At 38.3% G+C, this 18,028-nt stretch overlaps 1 protein-coding gene across 1 annotated transcript in view; it reads left to right on the top strand.

Moving 5' to 3' along the window:
* Positions 1 to 18,028, top strand: part of LOC117722713 (solute carrier organic anion transporter family member 6C1-like) — a 140,041-nt gene that overhangs the window by 2,503 nt on the left and 119,510 nt on the right. The window contains exons 3-4 of the mRNA XM_034521973.2: positions 4,888 to 5,076; positions 9,842 to 9,938. Coding sequence (XP_034377864.1) covers positions 4,888 to 5,076; positions 9,842 to 9,938 — 286 coding nt within the window. The remainder of the gene's footprint in view (positions 1 to 4,887; positions 5,077 to 9,841; positions 9,939 to 18,028) is intronic.

The following is an 18,028-nucleotide window of genomic DNA, read 5'->3' as shown; positions in this document are numbered from 1 at the left end:
GATACAAATCTCTAGAGAATACTAGTAACTCATTTTATTTTGAACCAGATACTTTAATTATTCTGTTTATTTTATTCATAGCATAGACACATATAAGTTCAAATATTGGAATAAGCCTACATAGAATGTAGGGGTGACTAGAAAAGTAATCCTTTTCAAAAGCTGTATGCTACACTTTGACTACCATTTGAATCTGCAAAGATAGTGGCTTTGTGACATTGTTCAGCGTTGATTCCACAATTTTTTATTTCTAGTAAATAAGATCTACTTGAAATGTCCCTGGAGTATACTTCTAACACTGTTGTCTCAGATCACTCCTTATCATGTATAGGTTTTTATTGGCACGTTAAGCTGGGTTTTAACAAGAAATGATGAATAAGGGACATGTTTCCACATGAATATATGTATAGTAATGTTTTTGAAGTTTATAATGTTAGTTAAGCTTATACAGTACTAAATTTGAAAGTAGTTAATATGAAGCCCAATTATTTTAATATAAAAATACTTATATCCTATGTAATGCATACATATATAAGTTGTCTATATTATACATGTTTTTAAAATGTCATTTATGTTTGTAGAACTGATATTTGCTTCAATTAGAAGATGACTAATGAAAAGAAGATAATGAAAAGCATTTCCTTACTTTGTTCTCTTAACAGTATATTGATCAGAAATGGGAGAATCCTCAGGAACTTGTCAGGATCAATATTAAAAATTCTAGTCAGTAACTAAGAAATTTACTACCCTTGCAGAGGACCTGAGTTTGGTTTCAAGCATAGACATTATCCAGCCAGAAAACACAAATAACTACACCTCAAGAGGCCTATTATTCTGGCCTCTGATGTTATTGTCTTACACACACACACACACACACACACACACACACCACGGGAGGGGGAAGACAGAGAGGGAGGGGAGGGAGAGGGAGAGAGAGGAGTAGAGAGAGATTCTCCATTTCTTTATCTACACATCTTCCATTATTGCTATGTCTCTTAAATTTTTTTCTGCTCTTTTCTTTTTTGTGATTTCATGCTTAGACACTAGGTTCATTTTCAGTATGTGTTCTCTGAACCTCTTTGGTATAATCCATAGCTTTCTGTTTTCTATTTGTTATCTGTTCTATGTTAGCATCTTTTATGTACAATGATGACAGGTTAATGTTCAACACTCATGTAAAATATGTATGACTCAACAAACATGTAAACATCATACTTCTCAATATCTTAAACAATTCAACAAAAATTTTCTCCATAAATTCATATAAATATTCATTCTACATTGTCACTTTTGTTTTCTAGAATTTTATATAAAATGACCATGCACAACTCTATTTTAGCAGGTATACTGAGTTCGGGTTTTTGATGATACCCACCAGTGGTTCTTACTTACTCAGAATGAAGGCAAACCTCTTTTCTATCATTAGGATCAGTGGTATTAGTTATCATGAATACCAGCTTTCCCTGATTCTCCTCGTTGCTACTTCCCTTCATTAGCAGCTAGTTTTCTGTCTGCCAACATGACATGTCAAAATCTTTCAAAACTCCTTTAGTAGGTGCCCTCAGCTATTTTATCTCAATGTCCTTTTATTTCCTGCTTGGAAGCCTTGAAAGTGAATCCTGTGTCTACCCCTTTCCCTGTCTTAGGTGCCTGCCAGGTCCCGTGATGAATGTGCTGCTGCCAATTGGAAGTGCTAGTTTCTTCACAAATGGATCTATTCATGTGAAAGTCATCATAGTCCAAATCTGTTGTAACCTTTGGGAAAAAATTAGGTTTTTGTTTTGTTTGTTTCTTCCTTGGTATTTTGTTTTGTTTGGAGATGGTAGTGGTTTGGTTTGGTTTGTTACTAAACTCCTACATTGTCCTATGCTGGATGAAAAATATCAGCCTTACTTTCTTAACATTGAAGTTTTACATTAGCCTACACTTGCGTATCAGTATTCTTCCATTTTTCCCACTAGTGAAAATGAAGGAGCTGTCCACTAGTGATCATTGTGTGCTCTTACCTCTTCCTTCCTCCCATTTGTCATCCCCTTCTACTGTCTGCCTCTTCTCTATCAGTTCTCACTAGTGATTAAATGTAATCATATTAACTCATTCTGTATTTTCAATTTTGACTATGTGTTCTTTGTTTTTCAATTTTGCATGATTATTCTTTCTCCTTCCATTTCCCCACCTCTCCTATGTCTTGTCTTTATAAATCATCACATATTGTTCCCTCCCTCAAATCCTGTGTATTTTCACAGTTTGTTACTCTTGAATTAATGTATTCTTTGAATTTATAATGGCTACATTGTAATTAAGAGAGGGGAGGTGTTATAAAATTTAAATATTTTGAGTGTTTTGCATATATGTATACATGCACAACATGTGCATGCTGATTCCTGGTTGTCAGATTCTCTTGAGCTGGAGATGCAGATGGGTTTGAGCTACCATTTAGATGCTGGAAGCAGAATCCTGGTTCTCTGGAAGAACACCCAGATCTCCGAATTGCTGACGACTTCTCCAACTCCAAGTCCTTCTCACTCTTTTTATCACCTGCTAAAACCTTGTTTTCATACAAGAGTGTATAAAAGACAACTTCTGATTTTCTATACATTTCTTTGGCCAACTTCAACTAAAATTGTATAACAGAATAATTGTGTCAAGTAATTAACATAGGTCATGCTATTTACTATAATTAAACCTTATATGTTTTTAAATTAGACCTTTAATCCAAATTTGTAGTGTTGAATACACACTCCACTTCTTGATAGTTTCTCTTTTGGAGATTTCTATGTATGCTTCTTAGATATTAAGTAATTTATAATCTCTAATTTCCTTAATGGAGAATTATTTTTTATTGTTAAGACTCAAAACATTTAGCCACTGTAAAGCTGAGAAATGTTATCCTTAAGAATAGGTAGACTAGTAAATTCAAGTTTCTAAAACAAGACAAAATCGAATGGACTCAGCAGGTGTTTTATGACAGGAGCCTGAAGGACCTTCTGGCATCTATTCAATATGGAGTCAAATTGGCTCATGTTAAACATAAAAGCATGAAGAGGCCATTGTAGTCTTGAACTCATGGAAGCGGCAAGTGTCTATACATCAATTACCCAAGACAGCATCTGTGAAAAACCTATCATGGAAAAAAAAATTAGCTCACCAGGCAATGCATTCCTGTAGATGCATATGTAGCTAGGTGTTTCTCTGAGATGGAGAAAGAGGGGGGGGGAGGAGGGAGGGAGGAAGGTAGGGAGGGAGGGTGAGAGAGAGAAAGAGAGAGGAGGGAGAAGAGAGAAACAATAGAGTCACTGGCAAGGTGAACATGGTCCACAATCCTACAAAAAATTCTTCTCTTGTCTTCCAGTAAACAATTCTAATGCAGCTTATAAAGTCATTAAAAAATAAAGTCTGTGAATGTAGAAAAGGGATCCAGTTAGAAAGTGAGAGTCTGAGGAAGGGAGAAAGAGTAAAGATATGACATCAATTGGGATATTTCACATAAATGTATGAAAATTTCTTAACAAATACACATTGAACACAAGATGTATTTTAAAAACAAAGGAGTTATATGTGGAGTCAAATCATAATTTTTGGGCATCTTCCCACTTTACACTGAGTTATGTATTGCTCCACAGAAACTGCACCAAATACCATTTCATTGGTATAATAGATTGACTTTCACTTTATTAGTTTCTACAAAATGATTTTATAAGCATGTGTCAAATTTCACCCAAGATCATCATAATAGTTATGGTTTACTTTTATGTGCTTGGTTCTGACAATTAACTAAAAAGTACACATATTCAAACTCTATAACTTTTGTGTAGTTGACCACAGAGTACCTTGGAAATCTTTATCATTTAATACCTTGTCTTTATGATGCCATGTACACTTAGTTGTCTTGCTGTTGTGCATAAAGGTCAGAAACAAAGAACTTAACAGTAGGGAATATGTCTTTTTGTTTTGTTTTGTTTTGTTTTGTTTTGTTTTGTTTTTCGAGACAGGGTTTCTCTGTGTAGCCCTGGCTGTCCTGGAACTCACTCTGTAGACCAGGCTGGCCTCGAACTCAGAAATCTGCCTGCGTCTGCCTCCCAAGTGCTGGGATTAAAGGAGTGTGCCACCACCACCCAGCGTCTTTTTAATTTATAAATTCAAAGTGTTCCTTCCATGACTGCTAGTCTCCATTGACTCTGGGCCATGGCCAGGCAGAACACTGGGAGTATGCAAAGGAAGTCAGTAGACCTCATGGTGAAACAAAGCAGAGTGAAGGCAGGAAGGAGCTGGGAAAAGATACACCTTTCAGAGACCATGAGGTGCCTCTCTCTCACACACTTGTAGGAACCCTCCAAATAATATCAACAGGAAATGGAATATTGACTACATGAGACTTTAGAGAAATATTTCATATACAAACCATAATACTATATTAGAGAAGCTCAAGGGGTCTAAAATAGGAAATTATTTAATCCTAGGAGTAGTGTATATGTAATTTAAATATTGTAAAAAAAGGATCATGGAATTATATTCAGATGGTGGACTATCTAGGGCATTGCTAGTGCTTTTATTCTGGAGACAAATGTCAGAAGAACAAGATGCAAAGAATTGGAAAGTGGGTGCAATATGGATTATGCATGCAAAAATGTGTGTGTATATAAGAATATCTTTATACACATAATCTTGTGCATATAAATAACTATACCATTTCATAATCTGTAAATGTCTTCCAGTATTCCCACCTGTTTTCTTTTAATGTGCTATTTCTATTAAGAACATAATGAGGATTTGATTATATGACTGTCCTCAACCTAACAAGAAAAGCATGGTGCTAGTAGCAACAGAAAATTAAATGTACATTTAATTTTGAACTCAATTCAGTAAAATGTATTTCTTATCTTTCAGAGGATTTGTGTGAGGAAGGAAAAAAACCTAAACCTTGTGGGGTAACCATAATACCACACAAATCAATATGTCTCATTCTCTTCATCTTCGGGCAGTTTCTTCATGGAATAGCAGGAATGCCACTTTATATACTTGCCACAACCTTCATTTTTGACCACGTTCCCACATTCTCATCTGGATTATATTTAGGCAAGTTATTTTTAATGTATCAGATTTCTTTGTGGTTTAACTGATAGATAAGTACTGTTGGCCTGGTAATGACACTGTACTAAAGAGTGACGACTTGATTTCATAATTTTAAAATCACATTGAAACGTCTAATTATAAGATTTGGAAGAGTGGTTAAATCATCTAAATGTCACTGAAAATTGTACAGGAATAGAAAGTATATTAGTGTTTTAAGTGGCAAGATTTTCTCTATGTCTCTGTTTCTCTTTCCCTGAGAGAGTGGGGGAAAGAAATGGAGGGTCAAGGAGAGGATAGAGAAGGGTACAGGGGTGGAGGAGAAAAGGAGATAGCTGCACAAAGTATCATCTCTTCATTTTACATTGTCTTATGTAAACTACATTAAATAAGCATTAACTCAATCCCAAATAATCTATCTGTTTAATAGATTCTGATCCTGACAGGCAAGAATGAAGAACTATATTTACAGACTTGTTAGATATCATTTTTTTCTTTTTTATAATCATTTTATTTGTTCACATTTCAAATGATATAAGCTTTCTGGTTAAACCTCCACAAACTTCCTATCCTATCCTCCTGCTCCCCACTCCCCTCTGCCTCTATTAGGGTGCTCCTCCACCCACTTACCCACTCCCACCTTTCCTTTAGCATTCCCCTATGCTAGGTCATCAAGCCTCCTTCCCCTCTTATTGATATCAGATAAGGCCATCTTCTGCTTCATATGTTTCTGGAGTCCTAGTTCCCTTCATGTATACTCTTTGGTTGGTAGTTTATTCACTAGGAGAGTTGAATGGTCCAGTTAGTTGATACTGCTCTTCATGTATGGTTGCAATAGTTACTTCAGTCCTTCCCCTAGCTTTTCCATTGGGCTTTACGGGCTCAGTGCAACTGTTAGCTTTTAGTATTTTTAGTATTTTTAGTATTGGTCAGGTGCTGGTAGACCCTCTCAGAAAACAGCCATATCAGGCTCCTGTCAGCAAGCACTTCTTGGTGTCAACAACAGTGTGGGGATTTGGTGTCTTCAGATAGGTAGATCCCTAGGTGGGGCGGTCTCTGGATGTCTTTCCTTCAGTCTCTCTTTCTTTCTTTCTTTCTTTCTTTCTTTCTTTCTTTCTTTCTTTCTTTCTTTCTTTCTTTCCTTCTTTCTCTCTTTCTTTCTCTCTCTCTCTCTCTCTCTCTCTCTCTCTCTCTCTCTCTCTCTCTCTTTCTTTCTTTCTTTCTTTCTTTCTTCTTTGTCTCTCTTTTTTTTCCCATAGGATAGGAGCATTTCTGGTTAAAATTTTTGAGCTGAGTGTGTAGCCCCATCACTCAACTGGGAGCCCTGCCTATCTATTGGAGGTGGTCTCTACAGGTTGTATCTCCACTTTCTTGGGGATTTCTGCTAAAGTCATCCCATTGTGTCCTGGGAGCCTCTTGCTGTCCTGGACTCTGGGACTTTCTAGTGGCTACCCCAGTTCCCCAACCCCCGGTGCTCCATGCTTCTATTCAATTTTCTGACCCTCTGTACTTCTCTCCTGTCTTTCCAATATCTGATTCTGCCCCCTTTACCCTCCTCCTCCTCTTCCTCCCAGGTCCCTTCTTCCCTCTACCTCCTTTATTTTGTTCCTAGTTCTATGTATGACTGAAGCATATACATTTTGATCTTCCTTCTTCCTAAGTTCCATATGGTTTGTGGGTCATATCGTGGGCATTCTGAGAAGCTATTGGCTAATATGCACTTATCAGTGAATACATCCTATGTGTGTTCTTTTGTGTCTGGTTACCTCACTCAGGATGATATTTTCTAGTTCCATCTATTTGCCTAAAAATTTCATAAAGTCATTCTTTTTAATAGCTAAGTAGTACTCCATTGTGTAAATGTACTCCTTAGCAAAGAAAAAGACTTTCTGAACAGAACTCTTTAGCATAGGAACTAAAATCATAAATTCATGAATGAGAGTGACCTCATGAGACTATACTGCAAAGCACACCATCTTTTTGGACAAAGGGCCTGCCTACAAAAGGGAAGATATGGTTTTTTTTAAATTTTTTATTGGTTATTTTATTTACTTACATTTCAAATGTTATCCCCCTTCCCAGTTTGCCCTCCACAAGTTCCCTATCCCCTCCCCATTCTCCAATACCTCTATGAGTACCCCCCCACAACACACCCACCCACTCCTGCCTCAGGACCCTAGCTGTGTCATCAAGCCTCCTTAGGACCAAGGGGCTCCCCTCCCGGTTATCACAGATAAGGCAGTCCTGTGCTACATATCCAGCTGGAGCCATGGGTTCCCTCCCACCCACCTCTCCACCTTGTGTACTCTATGGTTGGTAGTTTACTCCCTGGGAGCTTTGGGGGAGTCTGGTTGTTGATATTGTTGTTCTTCCTATGGAATTGCAACCCCCTTTAGCTTCTACAGTTCTTCCCCTAACTCCCCCATTGAGCTCTCTATGTTCAGTCCAATGGTTGGCTACAAGAATCCGCATCTGTATTGGTCAAGATCCAGCACAGACTCTCAGAAGTAGGCTATATTAGACTCCTTTCAGCATGCACTTCTTGGCATCAGCAATAGTGTCTGGGTTTGATGGCTACATATGGGATGGATCCCCAGGTGGGGCAGTGTCTGGATGGCCTTTCCTTCAGTTTCTGCCACACTTTTTGTCCCTGTATTTCCTTTAGACAGGAGCAATTCTGGCTTAAAATTTTGGAGATGGGTGGTGGCCCCATCCTTCTATCACAGGCTGTGCCTAATCTATGAATATGGTCTCTACAGGTTTTCTCTCTCCTTTGTTGGGTATTTCAGCTAGTGCTATCCCCAATGGGACCTGGATGCCTCTTGCTTTCCTAGCTTCTGGGATTTTCTGGTGGCTACCCCCCAGTACCCCATCCCCCAGTGCTACACACCTCTGTTCAATTTCCTGACCCTCTGTCCTTCTCTGTCTCCCCCCCATACCTTTATCTGCCCCTCCATTTATTCCCTCTCCCTCACTCTCATTCTTCCAAGTTCCTCTCATCCTCTACCTTCCTTGATTATTTTGTTCTGAAGCATCCCCATTTTGGTATTCTTTCTCAACCATTTGAGATTCCTTAGCTGAGATTTTTTTTTTTTGTTTAGCTATGTATACCATTTTTAATAGGGTTATTTGGTTCTCTCAAGTCTAACTTATTGAGTTCTTTGTATCTTTTGTATATTAGCCCTCTCTCTCATATGGAGGTTTGTTTGGTAAAAATATTTTCCCAATATGTGGGTTGCTGTTTTGTCCTATTAACAGTGGCCTTTGCCTTACAGAAACTTTTCAATTTTATGAAGTCCCATTTGTCAATTGTTTGTCTTAGAGCATAAGTCATTGGTGTTCTGTTAAGGAAAATTTCCCCTATGCTAATGTGTTGGAGGTTATTTTCTGCTTTCTCTTTTATTAGATTCAGCAGATCTGGTTTTATGAGGAGGTTTTTGACCCACTTGAATTTGAAATTTGTACAAAAAGCTAAGAATAGATCAATTTGCATACTTCTACATGCTGACCAACAGTTGATCCAGCACCATTTGTTGAAAATGCTGTCTTTTTTTTTCCACTGGATGGTTTTGTTTTCTTTTTCAAAGATCAAGGGACCATAAGTGTGTAGGTTAATTTCTGGGTCTTCAAAATGTTAAACTTCAAAATGTTAAATTTCAAAATGTTAAAGAGTCAAACTAATACAAAATATTTTGGTGCAATTCTTACCAAGCAAGTGAAAGATCTGTGTGACAAGTACTTCAAGTCTCTGAAGAAAGAAATCATAGACAGCCTCAGAATATGGAAAGATTTCCCATGTTCATTGATCTACAAGATTGATATAGTAAAAATGGCCATCTTACCAAAAGCAATGCACAGATTCAATGCAATCCCCATCAAAGTTCTAATTTAATTCTTCACAGAGTTAGAAAGGGCAATTCTGAAATGTATCTGGAATGAAAATATCCCAGTAGAGTGAAAACCATTCTCAACAATATAAGAACTTTTAGGGGAATTAAAATCTCTGACCTCAAGCTGTACTATAAAGCCATAGTGATAAAAATGGCATTGTATTGGTATAGAGACAGACAGGTAGATCAATGGTTGAATATCATTTTTAAAAACATAAACTCATTTTATATTTACTTTGATAATGTCTGTAGTAACATAGCAAAGAAAATGAAATTTATGTTCATATTGAATATAAATATATTTATGCTACATTAAAAATATAGATTAAATAAGATAAAATTAAGTTAATAATATGTGTATATAATACTTGATTAGATAAAAAGCTTTCCCACCCAATTGTACTGTCAGTCAGTAGTTAGATATATCTCTGACATTTTTTCAGGTACAATTAATATTCATAATCATTAAGTACTGAGTAAAATACCTGACTTTTGTCATAAAAACAGTCCTCACTCAAGCAATGTAGAGTTTTACCTAACAGAGTTTTACCTTACAGAGCAGACTCACTGCTCCCAAAGAAGCAACTGTGTCTCAGATCTAGTATCAACTATAAAAATATCAACTCTTTCATGAACTTACCACAAGCTTCTTGTCACATACATTTGAAACTTGTTAGAATAAATTCCAGAAATCATATACAACTCTATTTCTCCCCATGTTTCACCTGTTCCTATTTCTTCCTCTCTGTCCCTACCCATCTTCTCTCTGCAAAGTAATTGAGAATATCATGAAAAAATTATAGCTATCACAGACAGTTCACTTGAATTTTATATGACCAAATATTATTGTTAAGCTTTTTTGTGCTGTGTTCATCTTTAAGCTATTTCAGATGCTGCAGTAATGATTGGATACCTTCTGGGTTTTCTACTAGGAGTAAAAAGTTTTATGTTGCCTGTAAAAGAAGTTATAAAATCAGTGTAAGTCATACTATTTACTATTCTATTCAGTTTATGTTCTACAGAGCACTGTTTGAAAAATATATAGCGAATTTAGCCAACTGTGAGTAATGTACACATACATATATGTAAACAAAACTACAATTATACTGTGCATTTGTATGTTTAATATTTGAAATGTAATCAGTATGATTACTTAAAAGTTCATTAGCTTTTTATGTTTTGTTGTTAAAACATGCAATAATCATGCAATAAACTACAACAGTAACTCTGTGAACTATGTACAGGAGGTTTCATCTCGGTTGTTAAAGATTTTTTTCATACGATATATTCTGTTTGTATTCTTCCTTGCAATAATCTCTTCCCAGCTACCTCCCTACCCACATGTTGTTATTTACCTAGGGATGATATGTTTTCTACAGCAGAATGTCACTAAAAGTAAAAAGAACACTCCACAGTAGATCCCATGGCTAGTTGTTATCCAATACAAAATGTACTCAATGAGTTATTTTTATGAAGTTTTTTTCATTTTGTTTTGTTTTATCATTTATTTCTTAATCTTATTGGTCTTTTGCTTGTTTGCTTTTATTTTCACTTTTCTGTGAGTGTTGTTTTATATTTGTTCTGTTTTTTGAATTAAAAAAAAGAGACATAACACCATGTCTCCTATGGAAACATATTACTATACTACTGTAGAAGCTTAGAAATAAATATATGTGTGAAAAGAATTCAAATAGATTCATCAAATAATTGAGGAGACAATGCCCCAATTAGAAGTCTTATGCGATCATGTCCCAGGAATAAATTAAATCTACTATGTTTCCATGTGGGATTTGAAAAGGACTTTAGTGTTAAATTCTGCCCTGTGGGTCCCTGTTCTGGATGGCTTCACACAAAGACCTCCGGCCCTGCCAGGTGAGGGGGTCCAGGCCAAGGGGATAGAGTGCAAGCAGGTAGGGGGAATCGCCTCCGTTGCCTCCACTGCTGCCTCTTCCCCTGTCTACACTGTTGCCACCCAGTTGCTCCCAGGTGCTGCATCTGTCTCTATGTGATGAGCCAGTTCAGCTAGCAAGCTCGCTACCTAGCAAGGAGGGGAGGGTCCTGAAGGCACTTCTGGAAGCAGATCTCTTCCCAAGTGATACAGCTCTTGCAACAGAAACTCTCAGACAAAGGGATGATTCTCTCGCACATTTTTACTTTTCCCAAATAGGATTCTTATATACAGTTTTGGGGTGGGTCGGGGTCTGACAGCAGGTAACCCCTATTGGCTTGGTCTGAGAGCTTGGAGATACCTCATCTACATGTGGGACAGCCTGAGACAGTGTTCCTATGTGACTGATGTCCATAGACCTCTCTGTGGGAGGGGCTGTAGAGGGCTAAAGCTAAGTGAAAGGAACCAGGGGACCAGGAGCAAGGCCAAACACCTACCATCCCATTAGGTTCCAAGTTTCGAGGCCTGTGCTCGACCAGGCACCCAGGTGCCTTTTACAGCCCACCACCCCACACTGCCCCCTATCTTCCTTTATCTGTCCCCACATCCTCTTTTTTCTTTATCCCTCCCATTCTAGTTTCTTTCTTAAATGTCAATGACATTGTCTTGTATTTCCACCTTTTTTGGGAGATTGTGTCCTTGCTGGCACCTTAGTGGGTATCTAACTTCTGGGGTTATTCAGATTGTAGAACACAGAATCAACGAATACATATGACAAGTATTACAGTAGAGTCCTTTTGGTATTTGTCAAATAGTAGTATAATTGGATTGATGTACATTGACACCCAATTTCATAATGAAACCTTTACTCTAATTTTCTTTTTTTAATTTTTTAAATTTAAATTTTTTATTTTTTATTGGCTATTTTATTTACATTTCAGATATTATCTCCTTTCCTCATTACCTTCCCACCCAGGAAACCTTTATCCCATCTCCCCTCCTCCAGCTTCTATGAGGATATGCCCCCACCAACACTCCCACTCCCACCTCACCACCCACGATTTCCCTGACACTGGGGCATCCAGCCTTCACTGGACCAAGGACTTCCTCACCCACCTATGCCTGACATCTTCCTCCCCTACATATACAGCTGGGGCCATGGATCCCTTCCCATGTGCTCCCAAGCTGAGAGCTCTGGGTGGTTGGTATTGTTGCTCTCCCCATGGGGCTGCAAACCTTTTCAGCTTCTTAAGTCTTCTCTCTCACTCCTCCATTGGGAACCCCATGATCAGTTCAGTGGTTAGCTGTGAGCATCTGCCTCTGTATATTTCAGGCTCTCCCAGACCTCTAAAGAGACATCTGTATCAGCTCCTGTCAACATGCACTTCCTAGCATCCACGTCAGCATCTACTTTTGGTAACTGCATGAGGGATGGATACCCAGGTGGAGCAGTCTCTGGACGGCCCCTCCTTCAGTTTCTGTTCCATGCTTTGTCTCCATATTTGCTCCCATGAGTATTTTGTTACCCCTTCTAAGAAGGACCAAAGAACCCACACTTTGGTCTTCCTTCTTCTTGAGCTTCAAGTGGTCTGTGAGTTGTATCTTGGATATTGCAAGCTTTTGGGATAATATCCAATTATCAGTGAATGCATACCATGTGTGTTTTTTGTGATTGGGTTACTTCACTTAGGATGATATTTTTTAGTTCCATCTATTTACCTAAGAATTTCTTGAATTCATTGTTTTTAATAGCTGAGTAATATTCCATTGTGTAAATGTTCCACATTTTCTGTATCTATGCCTCTGTTGAAGGACATCTGGGTTCTTTCCTGCTTCTGGTTATTATAAATAAGGCTGCTATGAACATAGTGGAGCATGTGTCCTTGTTATATGTTGGAGCATCTTCTGGGTACATGCCCAGGAGTGGTATAGCTGGGTCCTCAGGTAATTCTATGTCCAATTTTCTGAAGAACCGCCAGACTGATTTCTAAAGTGGTTGTACCAGCTTGCAATCCCACCAAAAATGGAGGAGTGTTCTACTTTCCTCACATCCTCGCCAGCATCTGCTGTCACCTGAGTTTTTGATCTTACCATTTTTACTGGTATGAGGTGGAATCTCAGGGTTGTTTTGATTTGCATTTCCCTGGTTACTAATATTGAACATTTCTTTAGTTGCTTCTCAGCCATTTGAGTTTCCTCAGTTGACAATTCTTTGATTAGTTCTGTACTCCATTTTTAATAGAATTATTTGGCTGTCTGGAGTCTAATTTCTTGAGTTCTTTGTATATATTGGATATTAGCCCTCTATTGAATCTAAGATTGGTAAAAATCTTTTCCAATCTGTTGGTTGCCATTTTGTCCTATTGAGGGTACCCATTGCCTTATAGAAGCTTTGCAATTTTCTGAGGTCCCATTTGTCAATTCTTTTCTTTTTTTCTTTTTTTTTTATTATATATTTTATTTACATTTCAGATGCCATCCCCTTTCCCCATTTCCCCTCCCTAGAAAACTCCTATCCCATACCCCCTTCTTCTTTTTGCTTTTTTACAGTTTTGTAAATGTCAACCAAAGGCTTTATAAGTTTAGTAATGCTCAATATCAATAAGAAGTGTAACCTAATACCCAATCTAGATATATCAACTATCTTTGACTGGCGGAGACATGTGAACATCTGCCTCCATGTCTGGCCCCTCTCTCTCTTTCTCTCTCATCACTTAGCTCCTCCTCTCCTTCTCCTCCTCCTCTCCTTACTCCTCCTCTCTGTACTCCTCTCACCTTAGCTCCTCCTACATATCACCCTTCCTGTTAAAATAAAACTTTTCTCTCAAAATACAGTTAGAGCATAACTATACTAATTTATGTCAGCAAGGTGCAAGATAGACCTAATACCCAGTCCATTATTTTGTTGACTAAGCAGAACTTCTATCATCTCTCCTAAATAAAAGACTTAGTTCTGAACCTGACTTTTTTTCTTGGCATTAGAATGAATGTCAGCTGAAAACCATCCTCTCAAATGTTTTCTCTCAAAGTAAATAGCAAGGATTGGCTATGAGACTATAAGTTTTCAACCTCATCAGAAATCCAGAATGATTGAGTTAACTGAGATTATGGGAAGCAAAAAGCATAGCTTCTAAGATATAGTCAATTTGTAGAGACCACTGGACACCTGGACAATCCCTATACTACAGAATGTTGGAGCATCTGATCTTTAGCTTTCTGGCCCAGGATCATCTGAAAGACCTAGTGACGCAGAATTATTAAGGACTGATTACTCTGTCTTGGCAGATAAAATCAGTTGACTATTCTGCAAGTGTGTCCTTTGCTGGACAGTATTTTGTCTGTAGATGGAAAGAGGCAATTCTTGCCTAGTGGCTGTCTCACCACAATTGGAATAACTCCAAAGATGCTCAATTTCTTCTTGGAATCCAAGACAGGAAGTTGTCAGGAGCAGACAGGTCTCTAATCAAAATGAACATTAATACAGAAATGTTTGTAACTTCAATTCTGTGGACTTCTGACGTTTTGAAAACCAATTATCCATGTAAGGCTATCTGGGCTGTTGTCTGTTAACTTCTCTTAGCTATTTCTAAAGAAAATATAGAAAACTCCCTAGGAATAAACTCAAAGCCATGAATTTGCTATAGGCCCTTAACTCACAGTCTAACCATCTCAAATAAGTTAAAAATGTTAAAGAAGGACTGGGTCTAAGTTTTGTATTCCTAAATGTGTTATATAGGTGCAATGCCTATGATAGTAACAATATTCATCTCACTTTTATATTTATAAGAAGCTTGTACCAATAAAAACCTTAAATTTGAAATCAAAGTAAATTTTGTACCATTTAAGAAATTATGACTTCATCTTAATAACAATTATACATATTTCTACCAGTAAGTTATGGCTATGCAATAAATCCTAGCTAATCCTCCCTGTTCCACAAAAACCACTACTTTTTCCTAAAAAGACAGCCCAATATTAATTACCTCAGTTTCCAAGCCCAGGGAATAGGGGCACTGACTCTTCATTAACTTCTTCAATCTGATTATGGGTGTTAAGATATTAGAAGAGGGATTGGGGGAAGAATAAATTGATAAGCCTCTGACACTGTGTCTTCACTGCATCCGGCTGGAATTCCAGGACATCAGAGGTTCGAGCAGGTATGCTTAGCTTGCCTAATGAGTAGATACGACAAGGCTATGTATTCTGCAATATACAATTCTCAAAACAAATTTTAGTATCAAGATAACTGTTTGTTTCAATTCAGGAATGTAGTCTTCTGGCTGCCTGCCTCTATCATGTCTAATCCATATAATTCTGGGCATTTATATGAAGGTGTGCTCCCACCATCCTCCCATTTTCACCTCCCTGTTCTCAAATTCCTCAACACTACGAAATCCAAACTTTCAGGCACCAAGGCCCTCCACTTCCACTGATGCCTAACCCCTTACTTCCCTCCAATTACTATGAGGGTGTGCTCCCACCATCCTCTCATTCCCGCCTCCCTGCTCTTGAAATTCCCCAACACTTGGGGATCCACACTTTCAGGCACCAAGGCCCTCTACTTCCACTGATGCCTAACCTCTTATCCCATCTTTCATCCTCCAATTACTATGAGGGTGTGCTCCCACCATCCTCTCATTCCCACCTCCCTGCTCTTGCAATTCCCCAACACTAGGGAATACAAACTTTAAGGTACCAAGGCTGTCCACTTCCACTGATGCCTGGCAAAGCCACCCTCAACTACCTATACAGGTGGAGCCATGAGTCCCTCCTTTTGTGTTCTTGGGATGGAGATTTTAGAATGGCTACTCCAGCTTGTTTCTTAGGACCATTTGCTTGAAAAATTGTTTTCCAGCCTTTTACTCTAAGGTAGAGTCTGTCTTTGTACTGAGGTGGGTTTACTGTATGCAGCAAAATGCTGGGTCCCATTTATGTATCCAGTCCATTAGCCTATGTCTTTTAATTTGGGAATTGAGTCCATTGATGTTAAGAGATATCAAGGAAAAGTGATTGTTGTCTCCTGTTATTTTTGTTATTAGAGGTAAAGTTATCTTTGTGTGGCTATCTTCTGTTGGATTTGTTGGAAGAGGGTTACTTTCTTGCTCTTTCTAGGGTATAATTTCCCTCCTTGTATTGGAGCTTTCCTGCTATTATCCTTTGTAATGCTTGGTTTGTGGAAAGATATTGTGTAAATTTGGTTTTGTCATGGAATATCTTGGTTTCTCCATTTATGGTAATTGAGAGTTTTGCTGGGTATAGCAGCCTGGGCTGGCATTTGTGTTCTCTAAGTTTCTGTATGACATCTGTCCAGCATCTTCTAGCTTTTATAGTATCTGGTGAGAAGTCTGGTGTAATTCTGATAGGTCTGCCTTTATATGTTACTTGGCCTTTCTCCCTTACTGCATTTAATATTCTTTCTTTGTTTTGTGCACTTGGTGTTTTGATTATTATGTGATGGGAGGTATTTCTTTTCTGGTCTAGTCTATTTGGCGTTCTATAGGCTTCTTGTATGTTTATGGGCATCTCGTTCTTTAGAATAGGGAAGTTTTCTTCTATAATTTTGTTGAAGATATTTATTGGCCCTTTACGTTGGGAGTCTTCACCCTCATCTATATCTATTATTCTTAGGTTTGTTCTTCCCATTGTGTCCCGAATTTCCTGGATGTTTTGTGTTAAGAACTTTTTGCATTTTGCATTTTCTTTGACAGTTGTGCCAATATTTTCTATAGTATCTTCTGCACCTGAGATTGTCTCTTCTATCTCTTGTATTCTGTTGGTGATGCTTGTGTCAATGACACCTGATTTCTTTCTTAGGTTTTCTATGGGCTTAGGTTTCTATAGGCTTTCTTAGGTTTTCCAGGGTAGTCTTGCTTTGTGATTTCTTGACTGTTTCTATTTCCATTTTTATGTCCTGGATGGTTTTGTTCAATTCATTCACTTGTTTTACTGTGTTCTCTTGTAAGTCTTTAAGGGATTTTTGTGTTTCCACTTTAAGGGTTTCTACCTGTTTACCTGTGTTCTCCTCAAATTCTTTGAGTATTATTTATGTCCTTCTTGAAGTCCTCTATCATCATCATTAGAAGTGATTTTAAATCTGAATTTTGCTTTCCTTGTGATATGGGAAATTCAGGACTTACTTGTAGGGGAGAACTAGGTTCTAATGATGCCAAATACCCTGGGTTACTGATGCTTATGTTCTTGCGCTTGCCTTTTGCCATCTGGATCTCCTTAGTGCTACCTGCCCTGTCCCTTACTGGAGCCTGTCTTTCCTATTTTCTTGGTTGTATCAGAATTTGTAGGGTGGGTGTAACTACTGGGGTAAGCGCTGGGGCCCAAAATCTGCTCAGTGTTCAAGCTCATATAGGATATTGCCCGAGTTAGAGCACCTGGGATCCATGCTTCCTCTCAGTTCTTAGATATTGGGGGCAGAGCTGCCACCCAAGATCTGCTCAGTGCTCTGGCCCAGACCAGAAGGAACCAGTGTTCCAGGCCAGGAGTGACTTCCTTGGTCCTTGTGGGTCCCAGTTACTCCCTGTTTGGGGCGGGCCTTACTGTCTGCTTACCTAAGATACTGCCTGAGTTAGAGCACCTGGGATCCCTGCTTCCTCTGGGTTCTTGGAGATTGGGGGCAGAGCTTCCACCCAAGATCTGCTCAGTGCTCTGGCCCAGTCGGGAAGGAACCCCCATTTGTCAATTCTTGATCTTAGAGCATAAGCCATTGGTGTTCTGTTCAGGAACTTTTCCCCTGTTCCTAGGTATTCCAGTGTTTTCCCCACCTTCTCTTCCATTAGTGACTATGTATCTAGTTTTATTTGAAGGTCCTTTATCCACTTAGACTTGAGCTTTGTACAAGGAGATAAGAATGGATCAATTTGCATTCTTCTACATGCTGACCTCCAGTTGAATGAGCATCATTTGTTGAAAATGCTGTCTTTTTTCTACTGGATGGTTTTAGCTCCTTTGTCAAAGATCAAGAGGCCATAGGTGTGTGGGTCCATTTCTGAGTCTTCAATTCTATTCCATTGTTTTTCCTGCCTGTCTCTATACCAATACCATGCAGTTTTGTTTTGTTTTGTTTTGTTTTTTGTTTTGTTTTTATCACTATTGGTCTGTAGTACAGCTTGAAGTCAGGGATGGTGATTCCCCCAGAAGTTCTTTGATTGTTGAGAGCAGTTTTCAC

Source organism: Arvicanthis niloticus, chromosome 17 (genome assembly GCF_011762505.2).
Source record: "Arvicanthis niloticus isolate mArvNil1 chromosome 17, mArvNil1.pat.X, whole genome shotgun sequence".
NCBI classification, from domain to species: domain Eukaryota; kingdom Metazoa; phylum Chordata; class Mammalia; order Rodentia; family Muridae; genus Arvicanthis; species Arvicanthis niloticus.
This window is presented reverse-complemented; position numbering and strand designations above follow the sequence as displayed.